Source organism: Gobio gobio, assembly GCF_949357685.1.
Source record: "Gobio gobio genome assembly, chromosome: 2".
NCBI classification, from domain to species: Eukaryota; Metazoa; Chordata; class Actinopteri; order Cypriniformes; family Gobionidae; genus Gobio; species Gobio gobio.
In genome coordinates, this window is record NC_137098.1 from 49,106,905 (window position 1) to 49,130,266 (window position 23,362).

The 23,362-nt window shown below is 37.7% G+C and overlaps 3 protein-coding genes across 5 annotated transcripts; 1 reads left to right on the forward strand and 2 right to left on the reverse strand.

Moving 5' to 3' along the window:
- Positions 1-6: 6 nt before the first annotated feature.
- On the reverse strand, positions 7-3,192 carry rab8b (RAB8B, member RAS oncogene family; the record flags this gene model as incomplete). The annotated part of the gene is given in 10 exon segments (XM_079844436.1): positions 7-39; positions 196-233; positions 236-257; positions 404-469; positions 471-494; positions 591-668; positions 780-818; positions 820-844; positions 1,202-1,262; positions 2,956-3,192. Coding segments are annotated over 10 exon segments (510 nt in total), but the record flags the coding sequence as incomplete, so codon positions are not given.
- A 1,414-nt stretch (positions 3,193-4,606) lies between these two features.
- sh2d7 (SH2 domain containing 7) lies at positions 4,607-9,360 on the reverse strand. The gene is made up of 6 exons (XM_079838681.1): positions 9,118-9,360; positions 8,853-8,942; positions 8,347-8,530; positions 7,720-7,908; positions 6,937-7,596; positions 4,607-6,847 (listed from the first exon to the last, which is right to left on the reverse strand). Exons 1-6 carry the CDS (start codon positions 9,321-9,323, stop codon positions 6,803-6,805), a joined length of 1,374 nt encoding a protein of 457 aa, XP_079694807.1. The 5' UTR covers positions 9,324-9,360; the 3' UTR covers positions 4,607-6,802.
- A 2,602-nt stretch (positions 9,361-11,962) lies between these two features.
- On the forward strand, positions 11,963-18,467 carry dapk2a (death-associated protein kinase 2a). 3 transcript variants are annotated; one of them, XR_013816061.1, is made up of 11 exons: positions 11,963-12,337; positions 13,050-13,117; positions 14,556-14,777; positions 14,909-15,047; positions 15,219-15,348; positions 15,688-15,736; positions 15,829-15,855; positions 15,941-16,093; positions 16,223-16,268; positions 17,128-17,848; positions 18,286-18,467. XR_013816061.1 is itself a non-coding variant. In XM_079810620.1 (10 exons), the coding sequence occupies exons 2-10, from the start codon at positions 13,056-13,058 to the stop codon at positions 17,752-17,754; spliced, it is 1,455 nt and encodes a 484-aa protein (XP_079666746.1). In that variant the 5' UTR covers positions 11,963-12,337; positions 13,050-13,055; the 3' UTR covers positions 17,755-18,467. The 3 variants fall into 3 exon arrangements, 2 of the variants coding, with proteins under 2 accessions (XP_079666746.1, XP_079666747.1); XM_079810620.1 differs by having other exon boundaries at positions 17,128-18,467; XM_079810621.1 differs by lacking the exons at positions 15,688-15,736; positions 15,829-15,855 and having other exon boundaries at positions 15,967-16,093; positions 17,128-18,467.
- Positions 18,468-23,362: the final 4,895 nt, after the last annotated feature.

Here is a 23,362-nt window from a genome sequence, read left to right on the forward strand (position 1 = left end):
TAGTCTGGTCATGATGTCCCTAGCAAGTGTGACAAAGGCCTAGCATTGAAGAAAACAGAGATATGACACTAGATCAGATGGTATGATAACTTGTAAAATATGCAAATCTTGCTCATTAAAAAAAAAAAAATTGTTCAACATTAGACAATACTTTACAAAAAAAAAGATATGATATAACAAGAAAATTGCCCCCACCTCTTCAACATTTGTGCTAGATTTTGCACTTGTTTCAAGAACTTGATTCCATAATCAAATAGCTAGCTGTAGCGAAACAAAATGGGAACTGTTTAAATAAACACATCAGCATTTTACACACCAGCTTGTCCAAGGCAGTTTCTTGATCAAGATTAGTTTTTTTTTTCAATTATCTCAGTCATTAAAAAAAATTAAGAATTATACATACCTTTTCCCCTTTTTCTTTTGAAACTTGTCTCTTATCATTCATGTCACATTTGTTACCCAATATCATGCCGTTCCACATCCGATGATGCGTGCTGATAAAACAGACAGAAATGGATCCATGAATGACACGCACTAAATTTAATTAAAATTTCACGCTTATTTTCTCCAGCGTTAGGTCTGTTTCTCACCTCCTCGATGTTCCTGATCCAGTTCCTGATGTTGTCAAATGATTTCTCATTTGTGATATCATACACCAGCATAATTCCCTGTGACAGTGACAGATAAAAAAAACATATAGCTTTAGCTTATGAACAGTAACCATATGCAGAAGCATATCCGGCATTATTTACTCAAAAGAATAAGACATTATAGCTTACCATTGCTCCTCTATAATATGCAGTGGTGATGGTTCTAAAACCGCTCCTGTCCGGCGGCTGTATCCCTTTATGGCAAATTTAAAACACACATCTTAAATATTGTATGTACACAGTGATACTTTATATACTTGTCTGGGCCTAACATTTTACTACGAAGGGCCAAAAAATCAAAACTTAATTGAGGCCTGTGGGCTGAAAGTAAATGCTGCATAATCTTCAGCAGTATTATATTAAAATGTTTGTTTATTTTTTATTTATTTATATTCTCTACATTTCAATGCAAACAATGATAGGCCAGTAGATGAAGATATGCTTCAATGGCATGGTTTTCCCCCTTTTTGCAATATGGCACAGCAGGCCAAATCTTTCTACAGGTTTGGGTTCCTCTGCTTTATACTGTTTAATGCAGACTGTACTCTCACCAGATCTGAAGCTTGATCTTCTTCCCATCCAGCTCAATTGTTCTGATTTTGAAGTCAATTCCTGCAATAATAAGGTTTAGAAATAAGTGAAAGACAGTAACACAATAGTAAATGCCAAGTATCTGCACATGATGACACGATGTGAAACTGACTCATCTCAGACCACATCACAACCCTTTCCGCTGAAAAGGGAATCGGCCCATTAGCACGTTTTCATGGCGTAACCATGGAGACGGAATGTGTAGAAAGGTCAGAAATGGTTTAACATATGCCTGGCTGCAGCGTTGAAAAAGGCTTTTTTTACATGATGCATGTAAACCTGTTGCATTCGGTGGCAACAGAATGTGATCCCCTGCTTATGGCAATTATGAGAAAACTTGGCAGTGTGTATTGAGGCATACAATCCTGCCACCAGTGAAAGCTTGGACAGGACATGGGACGGGATGTGACACAGCAGTATTGTCCATGGCAATAGGGGAAGTCTGTGGCATAACAATGACAAAAGGTCAAGGAACTCTCGCACAGGTTTCACACAGGAAATGACATATTGGTCAGACAAGCCTTCCTAAAGTTGTGTGAAAAATACCACAACAAGTAACGTGTTCACAAACTATAAGCCTGTTGACCTAGTCCAAGTATGTTTACAATTGCTTGTGACATGTATGTGTGTGCACATTCTGATTTTGAGGGTTTTGTATCCCGGAATAACACCATAGGTCTGCTGACTTAAACAGTTTACTGCTTCAAGGTAATAATAGAGTTCAAGTTGTGATGAAACGGAAGTAGTGACACATCTTCCTGTATTGTGACGTACATTTGATTGAAACAGATTATAAAAAAAAGATAATATGTAGGGCGGGGTCTTGGTTCAATTCATCGGTTGCTGATTGGATTTTGAGATGTGCGCATTGCACTCAATAGTGGAGGCAAATGTGAGGAAAAACTTGAGTCTGCAGGGGCGAAGTTTAAGTGGACTTAATGATTGGATAAGTCGTGTATACGTCACCAGAGAGAAGTCTGTCGTTTTTGCAGAAAGTTCCAGTTATGACATTCTGAAAAGTTTTTTTTTTTGTTTTTTTATGAAACATGCACTTTTGAATTGTTCACAGTAAAATCTATAACATGAATTTAGAAAACATGAAGTTGGCATGAAAATCATTTTCATTTCATGGCAACTTTAAGGTTAAAGTGTTAGATACGACTGAGAATTTGTTTTTAATACAACCATGTTGTGAGCAATCTGATATAGATGAGATAAGTCACTTGTGACAGCACACAAACCCGCTTTTAATCTTATCCAAGTAAAGTGCTCGCTCTGGCCCCCTTGAACTCTTGTTTTGTGGTGAACTGTGACTCCAAACACCTAAATGTCTATTTAACCACAGAAACGAAAGTGCAGTCCAGCCCACATTGCTAGCGAACAGCTAATCGGGCTGCTAGTATGCTAGCCCTATAACAGCATACTGTTACGTTTTAATCAAATTACAGATGAAAGTAGATTATGACAACTGATCCTGTCATCTCAATATGGAAAAGCGGTCGTTTGTCATTTTAAACGCTAAAAGAAATGTCGATGATGAAGCGCTCAGTAAATGGGCTGTCACATTCACGGCCTCTTCCTGTCACTCCACCAAACAGTCACATGTATGTAACGTTAAACCTCCACGTATCGCTATACAAGTTTATTTCTCCTCCCTACACAGTAAACATCCCTGTAATGTATACAAATCAAATAGTCATAGTGTTAGACTGACCTATAGTGGAGATGAAAGTGGTGTTAAACGCGTCCTCACTGAATCGAAACAGCAGGCACGTCTTGCCCACTCCGCTGTCTCCGATGAGCAGTAATTTGAACAGATAGTCGTACGTTTTCGCCATGTTCCCTGTTTCTCCTGCCTGGCTACCTTGCTTTGGCTCGGTAGCAGAGTAACGGTACTCGGCTAACGGTACATAAAAGATGCGGTTGAACTTGTGTTTCCGACTTTTCTGCACACAGCAGTGAGGGAAAGAATGGGCGTGTCTGGCGTGACGTCATCGCTAAGCCATAAACGTCGAGCGCGTCAGAAGGTTCGTCGTGCTGAGCTGAGTCCCTGCGACCATACAGAGGATACGCGGTTTGGAGAATGGATGGATGGACAAACAATTATACATTTTATGACGTTAAATGTCCTAATACTAGAAAAGTCCTAATACTAAGTCAATAATTATTAGAATTCGAAATTATGAGGGAAAGGTCATAATTATGACAGTAAAAATTTGTTGTCATAATTATGATTACATAGTTTCCTTGAAATAATAATACTTATTTTGTATAGTCATCATCAGTAATAATAATATTATTTCCTAGTAGCCTAAATCTAATAATTTCGACTTTATGTGTGATAATTTCCACTTTTAATGTCATAATTATGACCAAAGCAATGCTGTTAAGTTTTTTTTAATAGGTATATACTTGCGAATTTCAATTGTATAGTAGGCTAATTCCATCCAATTTAATTGAATAATCATTACTATTCATATTATGAATTAAGATTTTTAAATAAAATAAAAAAAACTAAAACGTTTTGTTCAAATATTAATGGAATAAGGTTTAGTTAATGTGATTCATATTCATATGCTGAAAATATGTTTATAAATAGCCTACGAATTGTATAAACTAAATGGTCCGTTCCCTTGTTCCATTAATATTAATGATAATACGTTTTTTGTTTTTTTACTCTTTCAATAATATGAATAATAAAGGATTATTTTAATTTGGCTTATAAATATGGATTAAAAAGGACGATCGTTATCGGAAGCTAGTGATTACAGTTTATAAGTTATAAATAGGGTTATTAAAACGTTATTTAATTACGTTTTTAATGGAATGAGGGCTACCAAGTTTATTGTAGTAAAAAAAAATGTTGAACTAATGAACTAGGAAACTGGAACATTTCTGAAAGGTTTGTGCAAACTACTGTGTGAATTTTGTGCAATGTCACCGCCTGCTGGAGGAGGCTGATAGGCCACTTCACCGCCGTAGAGTTTCTGAGATAACGGGACTGATAAATAAACAAATCTCCAATTGCGTCAGAGCTTTGGACGTGTTTGCATTTCATCTACCAGATTAAAACATCTGGTATGGACCTGTCTGGCGACAACCAATTAACTTTTAAAAATGAATAATTTGAAGACTACTAGGCCTAATGATTTTTAAAATACAGCATACACTCAAAAAAAATGATATGTTGGATTTACTTAATTTTTTATGTCAATAGGTTCCACATAATTGGGTTATGTTGAATTTAATCAACATTGTTTATTTCAGTAAACTTTTTTACGTAAGGTTAATTCAATCCCATTTAGTTAAATCAGGTTCACATTCTTAATTTTTAAATGAATATAAAAAACAAAACAAGTACTATTCCAGTTTAATTGGTAATTTTTATTTAGTGAAATATTATTATTGTAATATTTACAAAACCTTTTACAAGGTCTTAAGATAGCCATAAAATGGTTTTGTTACATCATGGCATGCCCAAAGTTGTTATTTTTTTATTATTAAATAATAACTTTATATGTTGTTAGCAGGTCCTCACCCCAAGCACATGCTCTACACTTCACCACAATGGTAACCTCCAAAAACGCTAACATAACACAAACTTTTAAATACCAACATAACAAAACATTAAGCATTAAAAAAATCTCATTTTCTCATCTTGTTAAAAATGCATCAAATAGCACTTTATTTAAACATTTACTCTCCGAATTCAGTCCCTTTGCAAAGCATGATAGGAAGTGAAAGTCTTGTTTGATTGGGTTACTTGACTGAAACATGTTATTTCAAAATGAAAACATCATGTCAAAGAGTAACGGTTTCAAGTCAGTTTAACATGAATCAATTATATTTGAACCAGAAACCTGATATTGTGTTAAATCAAGATGAATTGCTTAAATAAAGTGAACAGCATCATACAATAATTTTTGAGTGTACTTATAGTTTGTTTCACTGGTTAAGAAACTGAGGTTGGTGAGTGTTACCAGATTCAGCTGTAATGATTCTGTTATGATTTTTACAAGCAGGATGTTATCGTGTGAACATAATATTTTATTCAAATGCTTGTTGCATTCTCAAAGTTCTGTTTTAGGCTGAGATAATTGTACACATCATCATTTTTCTATCTCTCTCTCTAGTTCAGATCTTGAAATAAAGTTTTATTTCCTCTATTTTTATGGCCAATTGTGTACTACAGTCCACATATTACCCATCTGTCTCATTGCCATCATGCCAGAGCGGAAGATAAAATTTGCCTGTGTACATGTTCTCCTCAGTCAAATGAAGAGGAGACATGGTTGCCCAGAGGGTAATAAAGGAGGCAGGCTTGGATAGAGAGATTGCTCTCGCTTCTCGACTTTGAGAACATGATCTTCAAGTTACATTATTTCATCATGTAAGTAGCTGTCCAATTTAAAATATAAGCATATTTAATTATCATGAAATTAATCATCAACTCTCTTTAAACAGGAAACATTAATCTATTACAGTCGGTGAAGCCCCAGACAGATCTTTTTTCCCCCCTGCTAACTTGATTTTCTAGCTTGATGGCTAAAACAACACAAGCATAGTTTATTAAATAAGTCTCTTCTGCTGCTGACCAATCCATCATGAGGTTGTGAGTGTCCAAACCCAGGGGCTCAAAGATGCCATCCAAAAGCTTTAATCACCCAAAGCTTTGACCAAACTGTAGTGGGTGGAGTTTAATGGAGAGCACAGAATAGGCATGACAGAAGGGCATGGTTTTGTATAGGTCTATAATATACTGCTTCTACTTCTACAGCTTATTCCACATATGAATGTAAAATAGCGGAGCACATCACTTTAAAGGAGACAAGCACAATGCAATCAATCTACTCAATACTAACCTCATCCAGAGCACTTATTGTATTGTCCCCATGCTTTATTCAGTCATGCTGTGCAGTGTTATGGATTCAAATGTGTAGACAAAGACTATTGTATCATACAAACAATGTGAGTTGCTGGATTGTGTTTACAGAAATGTGACAGACTGTGCACACATAATCTATCATTAAGTAGAAAAATAAAGTCCTGGGGGAACAGAAAACAGTGGGGAATGCAAAAATATATACTATATAATCAGAGCAGGTATTTAAATAATATTTCAAAACATGTTTTATTGCAATAATACCTTTGTACCATTGTATTTGCATTAACAATGTATAGGTTTTTGGGTAACATTTATTTTAGGGTTTAATTCTCGCTATTAGCTAGTTGCTTATTAGCATGCATATTACTAGGATATTGGCTGTTTATTAGTACTTATAAAGCACATATTGATGCCTTATTGTGCATGACCTTATTCTACATCCCATACCTAAATATAACAACTACCTTACTATTAATAAGCAGTAAACTAGGAGTTTATTGAGGCAAAAGTCATAGTGAATATGTGTTCCCCATACTAAAGTGTTACTGGATTTTGTAACTGTGGAATCCATATACTGTACTGAAGTTATGTACACACACCAATATGAATATTATGACTTTATGATTCTGAACTTAAATATATAGCAAAACTGCCATTTCTTCAAATACTATGATGACTATAACTTCTTGTTCTCCAGACGAAGTTTCCACCACTTATGATTCTGTTAAAAACAACAGTTTCAGTATTTTTAGACAACATAAATCAATGCAGAAATGATGTATATTTGTTTGTAATTATATCAGGTCTTACCTTCTTCTCCGAGATGTTCTGTGTGTGTGGCTGCATCTCATCCAAACTTGCATATGTATTGCTGTCTGTCACTCGAATGTCCTCATAGGTGTTGCTCTCAGGTACGTGTTCATAGGTATTATTGTCACGTTGTTCAAGTATGTCTTGATAGGTGTTTTCTGCTAAAAGGATGTTGTCAATGGGCTTTGCACGGTTATCATACACTAGCCCTGGCTGGTCATCCTGCCCCGATTGCACCACAGGCGAGGCCTGGTAGAGCGGATTGGGCTGTAGGGCTACTTGGTCAGTTTGTGGCACTCGGCCAGCTCCAGTATGGTTTTTTTTAAGATCAAGGACAGCGTAAGAGCAGGAGGCTGTTTTAGGTGGAGGTAAAGGAGGTTGTTGAGGGGTGGAGGGCATAAGATTACATGAGTTAGAGGTTAGAGACTGACTATTTTCATGGTGGAGTGGCCACTTTAACTGAGAGTTGTAGCCCTCAGTGTCCATAATTTCACTTCTGCTATTTACTCTCTCGTCTCCACCTGACCTTCCAGATGTCCTTGATTCTGGGTCCTTGAAGCTGGGTTGTTCATGTGAAGGATGTTTAGGAACATCAGCGCTTAAAGAATTCCGAAGTGGTGCATTTTTCTTTGGCACAGGTGGAATGTTCCTAATGACACCCTAATGATTGAGGTCATACAGTACATACATGAATTGTAAATATGTATATTAAAAAAATGTACACCCTAAATTAGCCAGGGTTACCAGAGAGATAGAAACCAATGAAGCAGTTGACATGGTTACCTGTGACAGGCTGTCTCTGTCAATAGAGGTGGAGGTTGTGAGTTTCCGGCCACTTTTAGAAGACAGAGGGGGCATGCTATACGGGACATTGCTAGATTGTTCCCATAAATTTCTTAGAGCCTTAACGCTCACTCCTGAATTAACCCAGGGTTTATTTTTAACCACATCATAAAGCTCATGTGTGGTGTCCTATAAGAAAGAAACACAAAAGTACATGCATTGTAAAACACTGCTAGCCTATTCTCTTTGTTTTTATGTATTTAAAGGGGCACTTATTAATTTTTGGTTTATGTTGTGTGCTGGCCAATATGCCCAACACCTAGATGCTAAAGAAAACAATTTCCATTCTGATGCCTTTATAGAAATGCTATATTCACAGTTAGCAATGATCTAGTTTTTCCACAAGCAAAACTGTCCAATAACAAGAGATTTGGCTAGTGATCTAATATGGCTGCATGTCAAATAAAACAGCCTAAAATAGCTACTAATTAAATGCCTTTTTCATCTAATATGCATCAACTTGATTTTAAACATAGTGCATTAATTTCTTTATGGGTAAACGTTTTTTAATAAGGAATAATTACTGTGTGCACCTTTAAAAAGAATGCAAAAAATGATTGACTCTACCTCTCCTACAGAATCCATCTCTGTGCTGGGTGAAGTCAGGAACTCTCCAAAAGGCTGGATTGGTGTGGTTTTAAAGTGATCGATCAGCTCTGTGAGACTGTTATGAGTGGTGGAATCACCAGAAACGACGAACAGGCCAGTCTTGGTTTGATTTATGACAAAATGGCGACAACGATCCTGTCCTCTGTTAACATAAAGCATTGGAGAAATGAAATCATACTACTGAAAATGACTAAATCTCGTTTGTAAACTATATTAGTTAACATGAACTAAGAAAGAACAACGCTTCTACAGAATTTATTAGTTACTGTTAATTTAGACATTTACATTTTTTAAACCAAAAGTTGTATATGCTGACATTAGTTATTGCGATGTGAACTAACATTAAATAAGATTAATAAATGCTGTAAAAAAAAATTGAGTTTATTCTTCCGTTCATGTCAGCTAATGCATTACATAATTTTAACAAATTAGATAAAGTGTTACAGAGAAATCTTTATTCATACTTGTATGAAAGAATATATCCACTGGCTTTTTCGCTGAGTCTGACAAGGAAGCAACCAACATTCTTGTCTCTGAGCTGATCTTCTGCTTCACTGCAAACAGCAACAGTTATACAAGTGCACCTGTGCAACTACCTCAATACACAACCATACACATTGCATCTCAGTCACCTGCACCCAAATATAGACAGTATACGTTCCGATGGTTTTACAGTTCATGCTGAAATGGTTACTGTTACCAAACCTCTTATCTGTTATTAGTTCTTACTGCCTGGAGATGAAGCCCTGGAACCATGGTGGAAAACGTCCATCACACAGGATGAGCACAGCCTGAGTCTCCACAAACCACTTAAGGATGGGCTCCCTCTGTCCTCTGTCCGTAGTGAGATCTCCCTCCATTCTTTCCACCTGCTTCTCATTTAATCTCTCAGATATCTTCATCTTCTGGTACATGGCTGCCTCTATTTGCTCCATTGTGAGCTTCTCACAAATGCTCTTCACACATCCGATAAGCCAGACTTTCCATTTTCAAACATTCATCACTCATTCACTATGCCAGGAAGACTGGCACGCTTCATTTGCCTAGTTTCCTCGTACGTAAATGTCGTCTTGCAAGTGTAAAAGGTTCTATTGTTTGAGTTTATCTGCCCGTAGTCAATAACAGCTGCTAGTAGTGTGATTTCATTGTATCTTTGGATGGTTCTTCCGCCAGAGTTGAAGTCTTTATAAATATCAAAGATTAAAAATCTAGATTAGATCAGGAACTAGACCAACCACTGCACATTTGCATAGACTGAACAATATTAATACATAAGTGAATATGCTCAACTGGGAAAAGAACAGTTTCAGACTATTATAATTAATAGAAGTCCTTTGTGTTTCACAATACAAGTGTGAAATAGTTCACTTTACGGCAATTTTGCCATGATGTTGATTATTGGTGTCAAAGCATAAAGACAATGTGATGCTTACTCACATGGATTTGAAAAAAAAGGTCACATTTTTGTCACACTATTTTAATGTGTCATTGTTACTGTAATTGTATATTTAAGTACTGAGTAATATTAGTTACCAACATGTACTTACTATAGCATTAGGGTAGGAATCCTAGGATTAGGATTTGGTTGATGGTTGCATGTAATTATGCACAATTTACTGTTATTACTATGGTAGGTACATATAACATGTAACAAGGACACTGTAAAATAAAGTGTTACCTAAATTCTTTTAAATATCCTGGCCATTGATGCATTTTTAAAGTAGGCTATTTTAATATTAGGCCCCATTTGCATATCTACTAAATGTTTATTAACTCTATATTTGCATGTACAACCCCAAATCAGAAAAAGTTGGGACAGTATGGAAAACGCAAAAAAAAAAAAAAAAGAAGTGATTTCTAAATTTACTTTCACTTGTATTTCATTGCAGACAATATGAACACAAAATATTTCATGTTTTGTCTGGTCAACTTCCTGTCATTCAGACCTGCAACACATTTAAAAAAAAGTTGGGACAGCAAAGCATTTACCACTTTGTTATTTTGCCATTCCTTTTCACAACACTTAAAAGACGTTTAGGGACTGAAGACACCAAGTGATGAAGTGTTTCAGGTGTAATTTTGTCCCATTCTTCCTGCAAACAAGTCTTAAGGTGGGCAACAGTACGAGGTCTTCGTTGTCGCATTTTGCGCTTCAAAATTCTCTATTGGAGACAGGTCGGGACTGCAGGCAGGCCAGTCAAGTACCCGTACCCTCTTCCTCCGCAGCCAGGACTTTGTAATGTGTGCAGAATGTGGTTTTGCATTGTCTTGTTGAAATATGCATGGACATCCCTGGAAAAGATGTCTTCTTGAAGGCAGCATATTATGCTCCAAAATCTCTATGTACTTTTCAGCATTGATGGTGCCTTCACAGAAGTGCAAGTTACCTTTGCCATGACAGACCCTGGCTTTTAAACTTGTTGCTGGTAACAGTCTGGATGATCCTTTTCTTCTTTGGTCCGGAGCACACAGCGTCCATTCCTCCCAAAAAATACCTGAAATACTGATTCATCTGACCACAGTACACGTTTCCACTGTGTGATGGTCCATCCCAGATGCATCCGAGCCCAGAGAAGTCGACGGCGCTTCTGGACACTGTTAACATAGGGCTTCCTTTTGGCACAGTACAGTTTTATCTGGCATTTGTGGATGTAACTACGTATTGTGGTACTTGACAAAGGTTTGCCAAAGTAGTCCTGAGCCCATGTGGTGATATCGCTTATAGATGAATGACGATTCTTGATGCAGTGCCGCCTGAGGGATCGGAGATCACGGTTGTTCAGCTTAGGCTTGCGCCCTTGTCCTTTACGCACTGAAATTCCTCCAGATTCCTTGAATCTTTTAATTATGTTATGCACTGTTGAATGTGAAATATCCAAATCTCTTCATATCTTTCTTTGAGGAACATTGTTTTTAAACATTTCAATAATTTTCTCACGTATTTGTTGGCAAACTGGCGATCCTCTGCCCATCTTTGCTCCTAAAGGATTAGACCTTTCTTGGATGCTGCTTTTGTACCAAATCATAATTACAATCACCTGTTGACATCACCTGTTTCAAATCACATCATTATTTAACCATTTTACCTCATTACTAGCCCTAAATTGCTCCTGTCCCACCTTTTTTTGAAATGTGTTACAGGTCTGAATGACAGGAAAGGATGCATATTTACAAATGACATGAAGTTGACCAGACAAAACATGAAATATGTTGTGTTCGTATTGTCTGCAATGAAATACAAGTCAAAGTAAATTTAGAAATCACTTCTTTTTTTTTCTTTTCTTTTTTTTTGCGTTTTCCATAGGCTACTGTCCCAACTTTTTCTGATTTGGGGTTGTAATATTTAATTTTAATAAATCAAAATCCACATGCAGGAGATCATGGGAGAAAGACCATCAACCACAAACCACAAGCATAAATGAGACCAAATTTTTTTAATTAATTTGAATTTTTGTCATAGGCTATGGAGTCAAAAATGTATAGGTTTCACTGTAGCCTGTGAAAGTCTTATTAAATAAGTCGCCTATTTGCAAGTGTTTCATTACTGCAACAAGAACTAAATCAACTATTTGTCACATGTTAAAAATGATAAGGTTTAGCACATGTCAGAAACAGTAAACAGAAGAGATGAGTTAGACAAGATATCGAACTACATTGATTATTCTGACTGAAAATGACCGCAGTCAGCGACATTGCGACTAAACGAGCAGATAACAACTTGGAAATAATTCAGAAGAATCCTTTATGTTGGGTTATTTTTTTAGTCATGGAACAAGCCTGTCAGTGTGTTGTCGTTTTTACGCTCAGGCACGAGTTCAACAGGTGGCGTGTCCACTTTTAGAATCACGCTGCTGGGACTCACTCGATCGTGCGCTTTCCTGAAGATCTGTGAAAGACGCGTGAGCGAATGAAAGGATTCAGAACGTAACATATTTGTTGGCGATAACAGGTAGGCTAAGTATCTTGTGCTTGGACGCTATTGATCTTATACATATGCAATTTTTACACAAATTCTTTGGATTAGCCCGTTTACCGCTGTACAGGAGTGACTGGAATATTTAAATTATTTTTATTACAGTTTATTACTGCTCGTGCTTGTGTAACTATTAATAGATATATTTTGGAATCTTAAAAACAAAGGAGTGCTGTAGGCCTACACCGTCTTTTTGAGATATGGTAATTATCCGGTGACTCAGACCTATTTAGTGGGACCACTAGTTGAAAGTCATGTTTGTCAGGTAAAAGGCTTCTTTCTCAAGATGAGCTCCGCTCTTTAAGGCGGTCATACCTTCAGAATGTACATCAGAAGTGATAAAAGCATGGGAAGCACATCTTGTAAGTCAGAAAACACCTGTCAAAATAGTTTTTTGTTGTTGTTGTGAGTTTGTTTTTTCATTTTCTAGACATCTATTTTCCTTAGCTAAATTTTAGGCTAAATATAGTTGAGGCCTTATCCTTATCTTGCACACTTGAGTAAGATCTAATTTTGTCCCTCCATCATGAATGAAATATTTAGGTCACAACAAACTATATAATATTGTATGATCAGCTTTATTGTATAGTATATATTATGACATGATCATTGTATAGTCCTTTAAACAATTGTAGGTCTTTGTGTGTACTTTTTGTTAAGTCCAGTAAATTTGTTGTTTTTTAATTAGATCACAATGGCTGTGTTCAAGCAGAAGCAGGTTGAGAATTTCTATGAGATTGGAGAGGAACTGGGAAGGTAAATATTTTGCTGTTTACTTGGTGATTTATTGATTTACTTGCTGATTTCTGCAATAAGATGATACACATTACTAAGTTGCATTCATAGGTGCCATCTATGGGGGGCATTGAGTCATTCGTCCCACCCAAAACTTTCATCCCAGCACAGTGCTAGTGAAAATCAGTGATTATGCATAAACAGTGTGAAAACATTGTAAATGAGTCCTGATATGAAATATGATAAGAACAATCTGCTGTGCACAACTGAAACATATTATGAAATAATATATAATATATTATTAATAATCTAGTATTACTCAAGGTATAAGTTAGTACTAGTGCATACAATATTATTCATAACATGTATTCATATTAATTATATTAATAATAATATATTTAAACGAATCTCCCATGTTTCCTTGACACTCACAAGATGCTTTATGGTGTGTTGCTTGTATTAAGTCTTAATTTAAAGGCACAATATGTAAGATTTTTGGATTAAAATATCCCAAAACCACTAAAACAATGTTATTGTCACAGTCAGCAGCTCAGTCACCCTCAACACTACACTTCCCAGAATCCTGCCTGCCTGTCTGCCTGGAATATTATTATTAAAACCTGTTGTTGAACGTCTTTCTTAGTCTTTGTCTGTCTGCCTGCAACCCCCCATGACAGTTTTATTTTTGTTGACTTATGTACTTACATTATCCCAAATGTTTCCAAGAATGTTTAAATCCAAAGAAATAAGCAATTTTAACCAGGACACGGACCGTGTCCGTGCATCACCTATCAATGACGTCATACCCGCGTTACCCTTGATTTTTATTTTGTAGAAACCATGGAAACACCAAAGACAGGTTAGACAGGTAACCATGAAACACCAAAGACAGATTAGACAGGTTTTGATCATTCATCAACAGAAAATGAATCATTGTTATATAGCTCAACACAGTTAGTCTTATTGTTTAAATCTCGTTTTCATGATTTACAGCCAATACCATGTTTTACCTTGCCTAATATCGATCTAGCTTACTGCAGTGTGTAACAAGTTGTAGCCGCCGAGCAAAGGCACAGAGTAGCATTATAACATAACTTTCAACACACTCAAATAATGTATCTAATATGATAAAACAACATGCATGACCTGATAAAGTAGAAGCGGTCGTCTGCGGCATAATAAAAGCTCATCAAGCAACACCTTTGTTTTAAATAAGTGACCTCTAGCTGCGAAAAATTACATATTGTAAACGGTTCTTCAGAGAACCAAAAATGGTTCTTCTATGGCATCACTGTGAAAACCCCGTTTTGGTTCTTCCTGGCACCTTTATTTTTAAAAGGTGTATATGCATTTAACTATGCTTTTGTATATGGTTATATCTTTATATTTATTATAATATGCAATTGTTGTCAGTCTGTGTTTTATAACAGTATAACAGTAGTCGACATCTGTCTTTCAGTGGGCAGTTTGCAATTGTTAAGCAGTGTCGTGAAAAGAGCTCAGGCCAGGATTTTGCAGCTAAGTTCATAAAGAAGCGCCAGAGTAATGCTAGCCGGCGAGGTGTGCTCCGAGAAGAGATTGAGCGAGAGGTCAACATCCTGCAGCAGATACAGCATCCCAATATTGTCATGCTACATGATGTGTTTGAGAACAAGACAGATGTGGTGCTGATTTTGGAGCTGTGAGTAGAGCTTGTATTAATGCTAATACAAATGATTTATTGTATGAGTTAATGCTTGGATATTTTTTTTATGTGCATATTCATTGTTCACCTGCCTATCCTTATTGAGAAGAGATTATGTATTTTTGTAGGGTGTCTGGAGGAGAGCTTTTCGACTTTCTGGCACAGAAAGAGTCTTTAAGTGAGGAGGAAGCCACACAGTTTATTAAACAGATTCTAGAGGGCGTTCACTATTTACACTCAAGGAATATTGCTCATTTTGACCTAAAGGTACAGTACACCCACTGGTCTCATAACACTGCCCAGATTATTACAGTACTGCATATTTGCGCTGACAGATGTGGAACACTGAAGAATTCCCTGTCAGTAGAACAGTGTGTCTTTGTGTGCATATGAGTGTGGGTGTGCTCCTGTGTGTGTAATTTATTTTCCGGTTCGCAGCCTGAAAACATCATGCTTCTGGATAAGAACGCCCCACTTCCCCGGATCAAACTCATTGATTTTGGCTTGGCCCACAAAATTGCTGAAGGGGTTGAATTTAAAAACATCTTTGGAACACCAGAGTTTGTTGGTATGATATATGTTCTGTTTAAACCCTAAAGCCTGCAGCCTTAACCATGCACACTAAGGGGCCATTCACACAGAAAATGTGAGGCGCAGGGGAGTGGAATGAACTTGAGTTCTGCATATTTAGAATGTCCTGTAATGTGAGAGATGCTGAAAAAGACAGAAGACGTGATCACAATTGTCAAACTCGTCCGTCTAGCTCACTTTCACATAGAAAAACAATTGAAAAGCAGCACTGTGAAATGTAAAAACTTATTCTGTGTGAACGACCCCTAACAAAAAAAAAAAATCCATTTTTTTTATTTATTCCTCTTTATACTACATATTGTTTTGCTGTATTCAGCTCCAGAAATTGTGAATTATGAACCACTGGGACTGGAAGCAGATATGTGGTACGATCAATTTTTAATGTATAGTAATGGAAATATCTCAATAATATGATGTTGTTTTTTATTTTAAATAATTCAGTGCTTTACTTTTATAGGAGTGTTGGTGTTATTACATATATTTTGTAAGTACAGCATTTTTTAAAAAGCCTATTAATATAATAATGTGTGATTTTAGTGATGTTCTGCCAATATGCTTTCTAAATGCAGGTTGAGCGGGGCGTCTCCTTTCCTAGGAGAAACGAAGCAAGACACCCTAGGAAACATCTCAGCCATGAACTATGAGTTTGATGATGAATTCTTTGGCCACACCAGTGAGCTTGCCAAGAATTTTATACGACAACTGCTGGAAAAGGACACCAAGTAAGTGAGCTGAGATCATCTGAGGTCATGCGTATTTGAGTGTGAGTTTTGTGTTTGTGATAGAGAGCAAAATATGATGCTTGTTTCAAGTAATATGGCATAATTTACCATCTCAATTATGTATTGCAGAAAGAGACTCACAATTCAAGATGCTTTGAACCACCCATGGATCAAGGTATGTTATCAGCTTGAGAATGTATACATGAAAGGCATTTAAAGGGTTAGTTCACCCAAAAATGAAAATTAGCCCATAATTTAAAATGCTTACGCTACGTCTGACGTGCGTAAGCATTTTGAACTGCGAGAGGCACAACACTTTTTCCGTAAGTTGAATATGGAAGGCGATTGGCCGGAAGCTAGATAATTGACTTTATAAAGTTTTAAATATGGATATTTTTCTTTCACAAATGCATCAATTCGCTTCAGAAGGCCTTTATTAACCCCCCAGAGCATTGTGGAGCAGTTATATGACGGACAGATGCCCTTTTATGGACTTCAAAAACAAAGCAACAATCACTGCCATCATAAAGCTTGGATTAGCCAGGAGTTTTTTAATATAACTATTTTATTCGTCTGAAAGAAGAATGTCATATACACCTAGGATGACTTGAGGGTGAGAAAATGATGGGCTAATTTTAATTTTTGGGTGAACTGACCCTTTAAGACCATAACTATTAGAGTTATTGAGATACTAAGATAACGATAAATCTTTTTCTAAATTTAAAATAACAGTTCACACCATCTTCACCACAACTATAACAATACCGACTTTTTTCCAATAAATGAACGATAAAAACATTGACAGCCAATCAGAGTCCATACTGTTTTAAAGAACACAAGCATTTAAAGTGACAGACGTTATTGCGCATTGGTGTGGTTGCTAATATCTAGTCATCATTATAGTTATCTTCATAGTTATCATTCTTGGTGTGAACAGGCCCTACCATGCATTTTCATAGTTCCTCTATTTTATGCTTTGTCTCTCTTAATCTTTAAATCTCTCTCTCAATCTTAACCCCATTGTATATTGGCAGTCGAATGAGCATAAGGACGAGCGCAGTAAAGCACCAGAGAGGAAGAGAGAGCGTAGGCAGCTGAAGACGAAGCGTCTCAAAGAGTACACCATCAAGTCCCACTCCAGCATGCCTCCAAACAACACCTACATCAACTTTGAACGCTTCGCACAGGTGGAGGAGGACGTGTCCGCAATGGAGGGCACTTTCTGCCAGCTGGCGTCGGCCCACGACTCCTTGCAGGAAGACATTGATGCGCTAGTGTCCATTTACAATGAGAAGGAGATGTGGTACAAAGAAGAAAGCGAAAGCATCAGACATGAGTTGTCCCAGCTTCGTTATGAGTTTCGTAAAGTCGAAGCCCAGAGACGTGGCGTTCACGAAGACATGAGGAGTGTGGATGGCAGCGTTAGCCGAGTGAGCGAGCGCTACAAGGAGAGGCAGACACGCTTTGAGGCCATGCAGAAGGAGCTCTGTGCTGAGCTGCAGTGGGTACAGGAAGTGGTGGGTTCATTCCAGGTCACTTTCCCAAACTGTAGCTTTAGCAGCGTGTTTAATACCGATGTCAATGAAGCACTGAAAGAGTTGCTGAATAGATCCTGTGGAGGAGACCTGCTAACCGGCAGCAACCTGGACCAGCAGAGATGACATATTAATATAACCCACCACCCACTGATATAGACACGGCGAGGTAAACATGCTGAAGACTGCGCTGGAGCATATAGATCTGAGAATAAACCAGGTATGGTCAGTTAGAGAGAGCTTTACATTAAATATAAAACAATTGTGTCTGTGTTGATTATTTATGATTAAGAGTTTAAAGATGTAGTCAGTCATCCTAACATAATCTCAACTAAAGTAGCCTAGTATGGAAAAGTATATACGTTTTTCCAGACTATTTCAATAATTCAGTTTTCTAAAAACAAAAAATAATTATACCATACAAGCAGAGGGATTTCATGGATAAAGTTCAGTGATCGTTTAGTGATTGTCAAGCATGACTGAATTAATTCAAGGCTCACATTTTCATTATGCAAAACTGTTTCTCTTTACCATAAAGTGAGACTCTTTTGAACTTCACTAAACAAATGCGCATGTGCCACTCAAACCAGCAACGGATAAAGGAGCAAAGGAGCAAACAAATCATTTAATTCACACTATACTGAATTTTTATTTCAGATTGTACTTTGCTGTTTGGTGATCGTGCAACAAGCAACATCATACCACATTTACAGTATCAAACTGATGTGTAGAGGTGAATGTACTGTATGAAGATTATAAAGCATTTTAGGTTTCTTCTCATTATGGAAGTGTCACTTTGAGAAAATGGGGAAAAAATAAAATATTTACAGATGATTGTACTATATATCAAATATAATGCTGTATGAACCATTTATGATAAATATGGTCTGCAAAATCTACAGAGAGGTTTGTAAATATGAGTCTGGAAAAGTATGGAATTTTTAATTTAAAATGTGTAGGAACCCTGTATTAATTAATGACAGTTTTTTTTAATATATTAATAGGGTCATTCCACTTCAAGTTTAAATTTGGTTACCTGGCTATTTTTAATTAGCTTTTTTTTTTTGTTTAAAGGTTTTTAAAGGATTATGTATTGCTATTGAAAAACCACCAGATTTTATTGTTATTTTAAAATGTGCACTAGAGATGCGTTTTTATTGCAAGGAGCCAGGACCATCCTAAACTACCATATATCCCAAATATATATATCCCAGCTGTTGTTGTTAACCAAGGTTTTTTTTTATATATCCATTCATAAAGGTAATCACTCAAAAAATGTGAAAAAAAAAAAATCTACATTTGCAATTGAAACTGGAAGATGGATTGACCCCCCAAAAATAAATATATATATATATATATATATATATACATCTTATGATGCTACTTGGACACATCTTCAGTGATAAACCCAGGGTCATAGGGTGTTTGGTCTTTAATCGTCATACACCCTTGTCCGGGCAACCCAGCCGGGGGCACACTAAGCCACGGCGGATCGACATCCATCGTGAGGCCTTTTCAGGGGCCTCCATGATGTTCTTGATGGATCTTCTGCGCTCTAGTCCTTTAACACCAAGGAGTTGAAGAGTTAATGTAGTGATTTGCCAGCTAAGCCCCAACACCCAACTTCAACTGACTCACAGTGGGCTCTAACCATTGCTCCAGCACTCTCTGACAAAGTTAGCGTATTTAGCCTTCTTGCGCACATTGGCTTCCTCAATCCAGACTTCCCAGGGGACAGTAAGTTCTAGCAATTCCACTTGCTTTGTCGATCATGTGTGGGTGGAGCAGATGTTTTCTGGGAACTTGAGCTGCCTTCTTAGGTTGACCTGGAGCTGGCAGTCCCATGCAATGGCTAGAAAGCTCTCCCGCTGAGCTAGACCGATGAGGGGCCTTCTCCTCGGCTCTGATCAAGGGGATCTTGAATCGCTGTGTTGATTATATCTGCCAAAACCTTGGTCATGGCACCAACGATATCGCCCTTCCCCCTGTGCCTCCGAACAGCAACTGAGGATTTGCTCCAGGGCGCCCCTCCTCTGGGACAGTTGGCATGCTGGTGTGTTTGCTATGCCCCAGCTATGCAGGTTGGCTGGGCTGGGGAGAACATCATAAACTGATTGGCTGTGAAGCTTAATGCGTAGCAGAGCTCTCACCAGATGATCTTGTGAGTTTCTGCATGCTCCCATCTGGTCCAGGCTCCTTGATTGTACATGCCAACCATCTTGGTGCAGCGTTCTTCCTCCACCTCTGCTTGTATCTCATCCTGTACCTGTTGGTGGTTCTCTTTTCCATGGGTTTTGTCATAGCGAGGTTTGGGAAAACTGCCCAGTCCTGCCCGCCACAGTGCCCACTAAGATGTTGTGCCGCAGTCGTGCCTCTGCTCTGTCGAAAGCTTCCTGGGCCTGCCACTTCCTTCTAGTCTTTACCAGAGATTCCTGCTGTCTCGGTACATTATAAACTCCCGGGCTCGACTGACTTTAAACTCCCCCACCAGGCCGCTGAATGGGAGCTGCAGCTTGGTGGGGTGACCATACAGGACAATGCTGCTTAGAGACCAAGGGAGCCCCGATCATCTCCAGAAAAACTGACTGATTTTTTTTTTAGAGCCTCCACTGTTGTCATTGGCACCTCAGGGGCCAGAGTAGCCTTGGCAGGACTGTGTGTTGGTACATCCAGTCTTTGAACTTTCCTGGAAGCCCCAATTTGTCATTCACCAGTCGTCATAAGCCAGGCAGTCAGGTCGCTCCTGGTTTGCTGAAGTGCGGCTGTGTCATTTATGGAGCTGTCAAAATCCTTGCCCATGAGATGAGCTTTTCCAGCCCTCGCAGGAGCCATCTGCACCCGGGCACGGGTGTAGCTGTCACCGTCAGGTCGTCCATGAATGCTCTTCTGGAGGGCTGCCGAGTACCAGATCTAGACATGGGGCCTCTACATTCCACCTCTGCTGACTTGACGATCATGTTCATAGCCAATGAGAAGAGTGGCACAGAGATTGTACAGCCAGTGATTATGCCCTTCTCCAGCCAATGCCAGGCAGATGTTAATGACCCGGAGGAGACTCTCAACCTGAAGATGCTTTAATAGTCCAGAATGGTGTTTCTGATCGTGTAATGATCAGAAATACCATTCATAAGATTATTCTGATATAGGCAAGTTTTATACTGCTATTAAGTCGAAAAATGGTGCCACAAAACTATTTTTTGTCTTTTTCTTTTGTCTATTAAAAATAGAAAATAGATCTGCTCTTTTTGATTTGTGAGATGTAAAATCATAAAGCAAGATGTCATGATTTTATGTTATGTATTAGGCTTATTTAAAATCATGGTGCTTCCCAGGGACGTCGTTAGGCCTATTTTAGGGGGGCTGAAGCTACCCCAAAATGCTCCTAAGCCCCCCTAAATGATAATAAGAACAACAATAACAATTTGTCAATCAATAACCGTGTCCTCATTCATATTTAGACACAACAAATGATATATATCCAGCTACAAAAAAAATAGCCGAAAAGTCGGAAGTTGGACAGAGGTAGCCTAACAAAGAGTCGTTGTGATATCAAGATGATGCGTCTCGTTGCATTGGTGTGAACTGTGGCAGCTTTCAGAGCGTTGCAGACGGGAGCGCTACTGCAATTAACTGCCTAGGATTCATCTCGTCTCGTCGTTACCAAGGTTATAACCGTTAACGAAAATGAACGAAAACTAGGTGGGTTGTCGTTAACTGAAATAAAAATAAAAACGAGGCATTACAAAAAAACGATAACTAAATCTGTAGCTAATGTGTGTTTGGCAAAAATAAAATAAAATTATAGATTAAATGTACTTATTTTTCGTTTTTATCAATGTCTTTCATAGAGCAAATAACGTTCAGATGCATTTCCGTTCCCTCACGCTCTCTCTCTCACATAGGCTACACTTCATTAGAACGAGTGTTCGACGTTGAAAGCAAGTTCGCGAAAGGTTGGTATCTCGTGAACACCTTTACACAATCACACATTAAAAAGTGGTATAAAAATACTTTTAATTCAGAATATAATTTTGTAAGTGTTAATGTCGACCCGAGAAGCGATTGCTACTTTAGAAAGTTAACTAGTCGCAAGTTTGAGGTAAAATGCACTTGGGTTGTCGATGTCAAAACACTATAGAAGCTGTGATTAAAATATTAAATAATGTTATGTCATTAGGCTATTGTATAGGGTAAATTTAGTATAGGGTGTGAAAATTGTACAGCTGTGGTATTTGTAGCCTATAGGTTTAGCTCAATTTAGGTTTATATTTGTATTTTAGCTCAAAAATGGGTTGAAAACATGCAGTTCTGTGTAATTAAATAGCATTATGTGGACAACTTATATAGAGAGGAATAGTATGCTATTACTTTATCATACATTTACATGAGCAGACAGATAGCATTTAAGTCATTGCTTAGTAACTCATAAGTGTAGCTCTAGATGTGAGTGCAAAGATTTTGCAAACGCAAGTAACAAATACCCTGGGGGCTATGGCTAAGCCCCCCCCTGTCTTCCAATCCTAGTGACGTCCCTGGTGCTTCCTTTCTTTATATAAGTGATCAGCAGTATTTTGTTCAGGCAGTGTTTACACAGAACATGGTGTCCACTTTTGGTTATTTGTTTCCCAGGTCTGATGAAATAAGGTTGAAATGGGAAGTGAAAAGGCTTATTTGATTAAACCCTGCTAATGTATTGACTATGCCTCAGTTTCAGATTAAATTTGTATTATTTTTATTTCCATTTGCTGTCTACTGTAACGTTTCAGAGGAATGAGTGTTTGATTTTATATTGTGTATAAAAAGTCCCAATTGTTATGTCTGCATGACATAAGTTGCTATGCTTGGAATGATGCTCCTTCCAGCATGTACTCATGGACCAATCAGAGTGCAGACTCTTTTAAACAATTGACTACACTTTTGGAACTACTGGAAAGGGATGTAGATTCTCAGTGAACTGTTGGGAGAAGCTAATAACACTTAAAGGAGGTTATTCCATATGCCTCTAATCACTCTGCTAGATTGTGTCCATTGCTGGTGAGTAATGCATTTAAGCTTTAGCATTGTGTTGGCTCTTATCTTGTTCTAATTGTTATATTACTCTAAGTATGCCAGATACGTTGTCGTTTTCAATGTTGTTGCATTCATTCTTTATACTTTGAAGACATTTCTTTTTTCAAAGCATCCTTTTAAGGACTAACTGCTATATTCTTGTAAATTAAAATGCATGCATGTTGAAGGGTACACGTAGTATGTTCTAATTTTTTGTTTGATGAAGAAAAGTTTTTGCAGCATTTTAATGTGGGTTTTCCCCAAATGTATCTGTCATTGTCACATGCTGTCATACAGAAAGGACACATAACCCGGTTGTGTAAGTGCAACTGTAAAGCTAAACCACTAACCAGGATCCTTATCCGACACTGTCATGCTAATTTGACTTGTTGTTGTTTTTTCTTTTCTCCTGAGCAACAGAGCTTTTCATTCATATGCTACAGATATTAACCCTCTTAACACTTTGTGGGGGAATTCAGCAGGAAAGGCAGAACGATATGAGGGAAATGTGTCATTTTCAGGTCCAAGATAATGCGTTTACAAAGTAATAGCCTACAGTACAGTGTCCACAGACATCAACATTCTGTTGCAGCAACGCTTGTGGTTTTCCACCCTCCCACTTCTCTACACAACATAACACAAAGCAGCAAGAACATTATTCTTTTAGTCCTATAGGGGGCAGCGT

What these genes read in the sequence shown, in the direction of transcription:
- sh2d7 (XM_079838681.1), bottom strand. Translation starts at nt 9,323, where the DNA reads ATGGAGCAAATAGAGGCAGCCATGTACCAGAAGATGAAGATATCTGAG. An exon ending in GGATATATTCTTTCATACAA is followed by an intron (nt 8,531 to 8,852) that starts GTATGAATAAAG and finishes TTATGTTAACAG; the next exon opens with AGGACAGGATCGTTGTCGCC. An exon ending in AGAACATCTCGGAGAAGAAG is followed by an intron (nt 6,848 to 6,936) that starts GTAAGACCTGAT and finishes TGTTTTTAACAG; the next exon opens with AATCATAAGTGGTGGAAACT.
- dapk2a (XM_079810620.1), top strand. Translation starts at nt 13,056, where the DNA reads ATGGCTGTGTTCAAGCAGAAGCAGGTTGAGAATTTCTATGAGATTGGA. An exon ending in TGGAACACCAGAGTTTGTTG is followed by an intron (nt 15,349 to 15,687) that starts GTATGATATATG and finishes TGCTGTATTCAG; the next exon opens with CTCCAGAAATTGTGAATTAT. An exon ending in GGACTGGAAGCAGATATGTG is followed by an intron (nt 15,737 to 15,828) that starts GTACGATCAATT and finishes TTACTTTTATAG; the next exon opens with GAGTGTTGGTGTTATTACAT.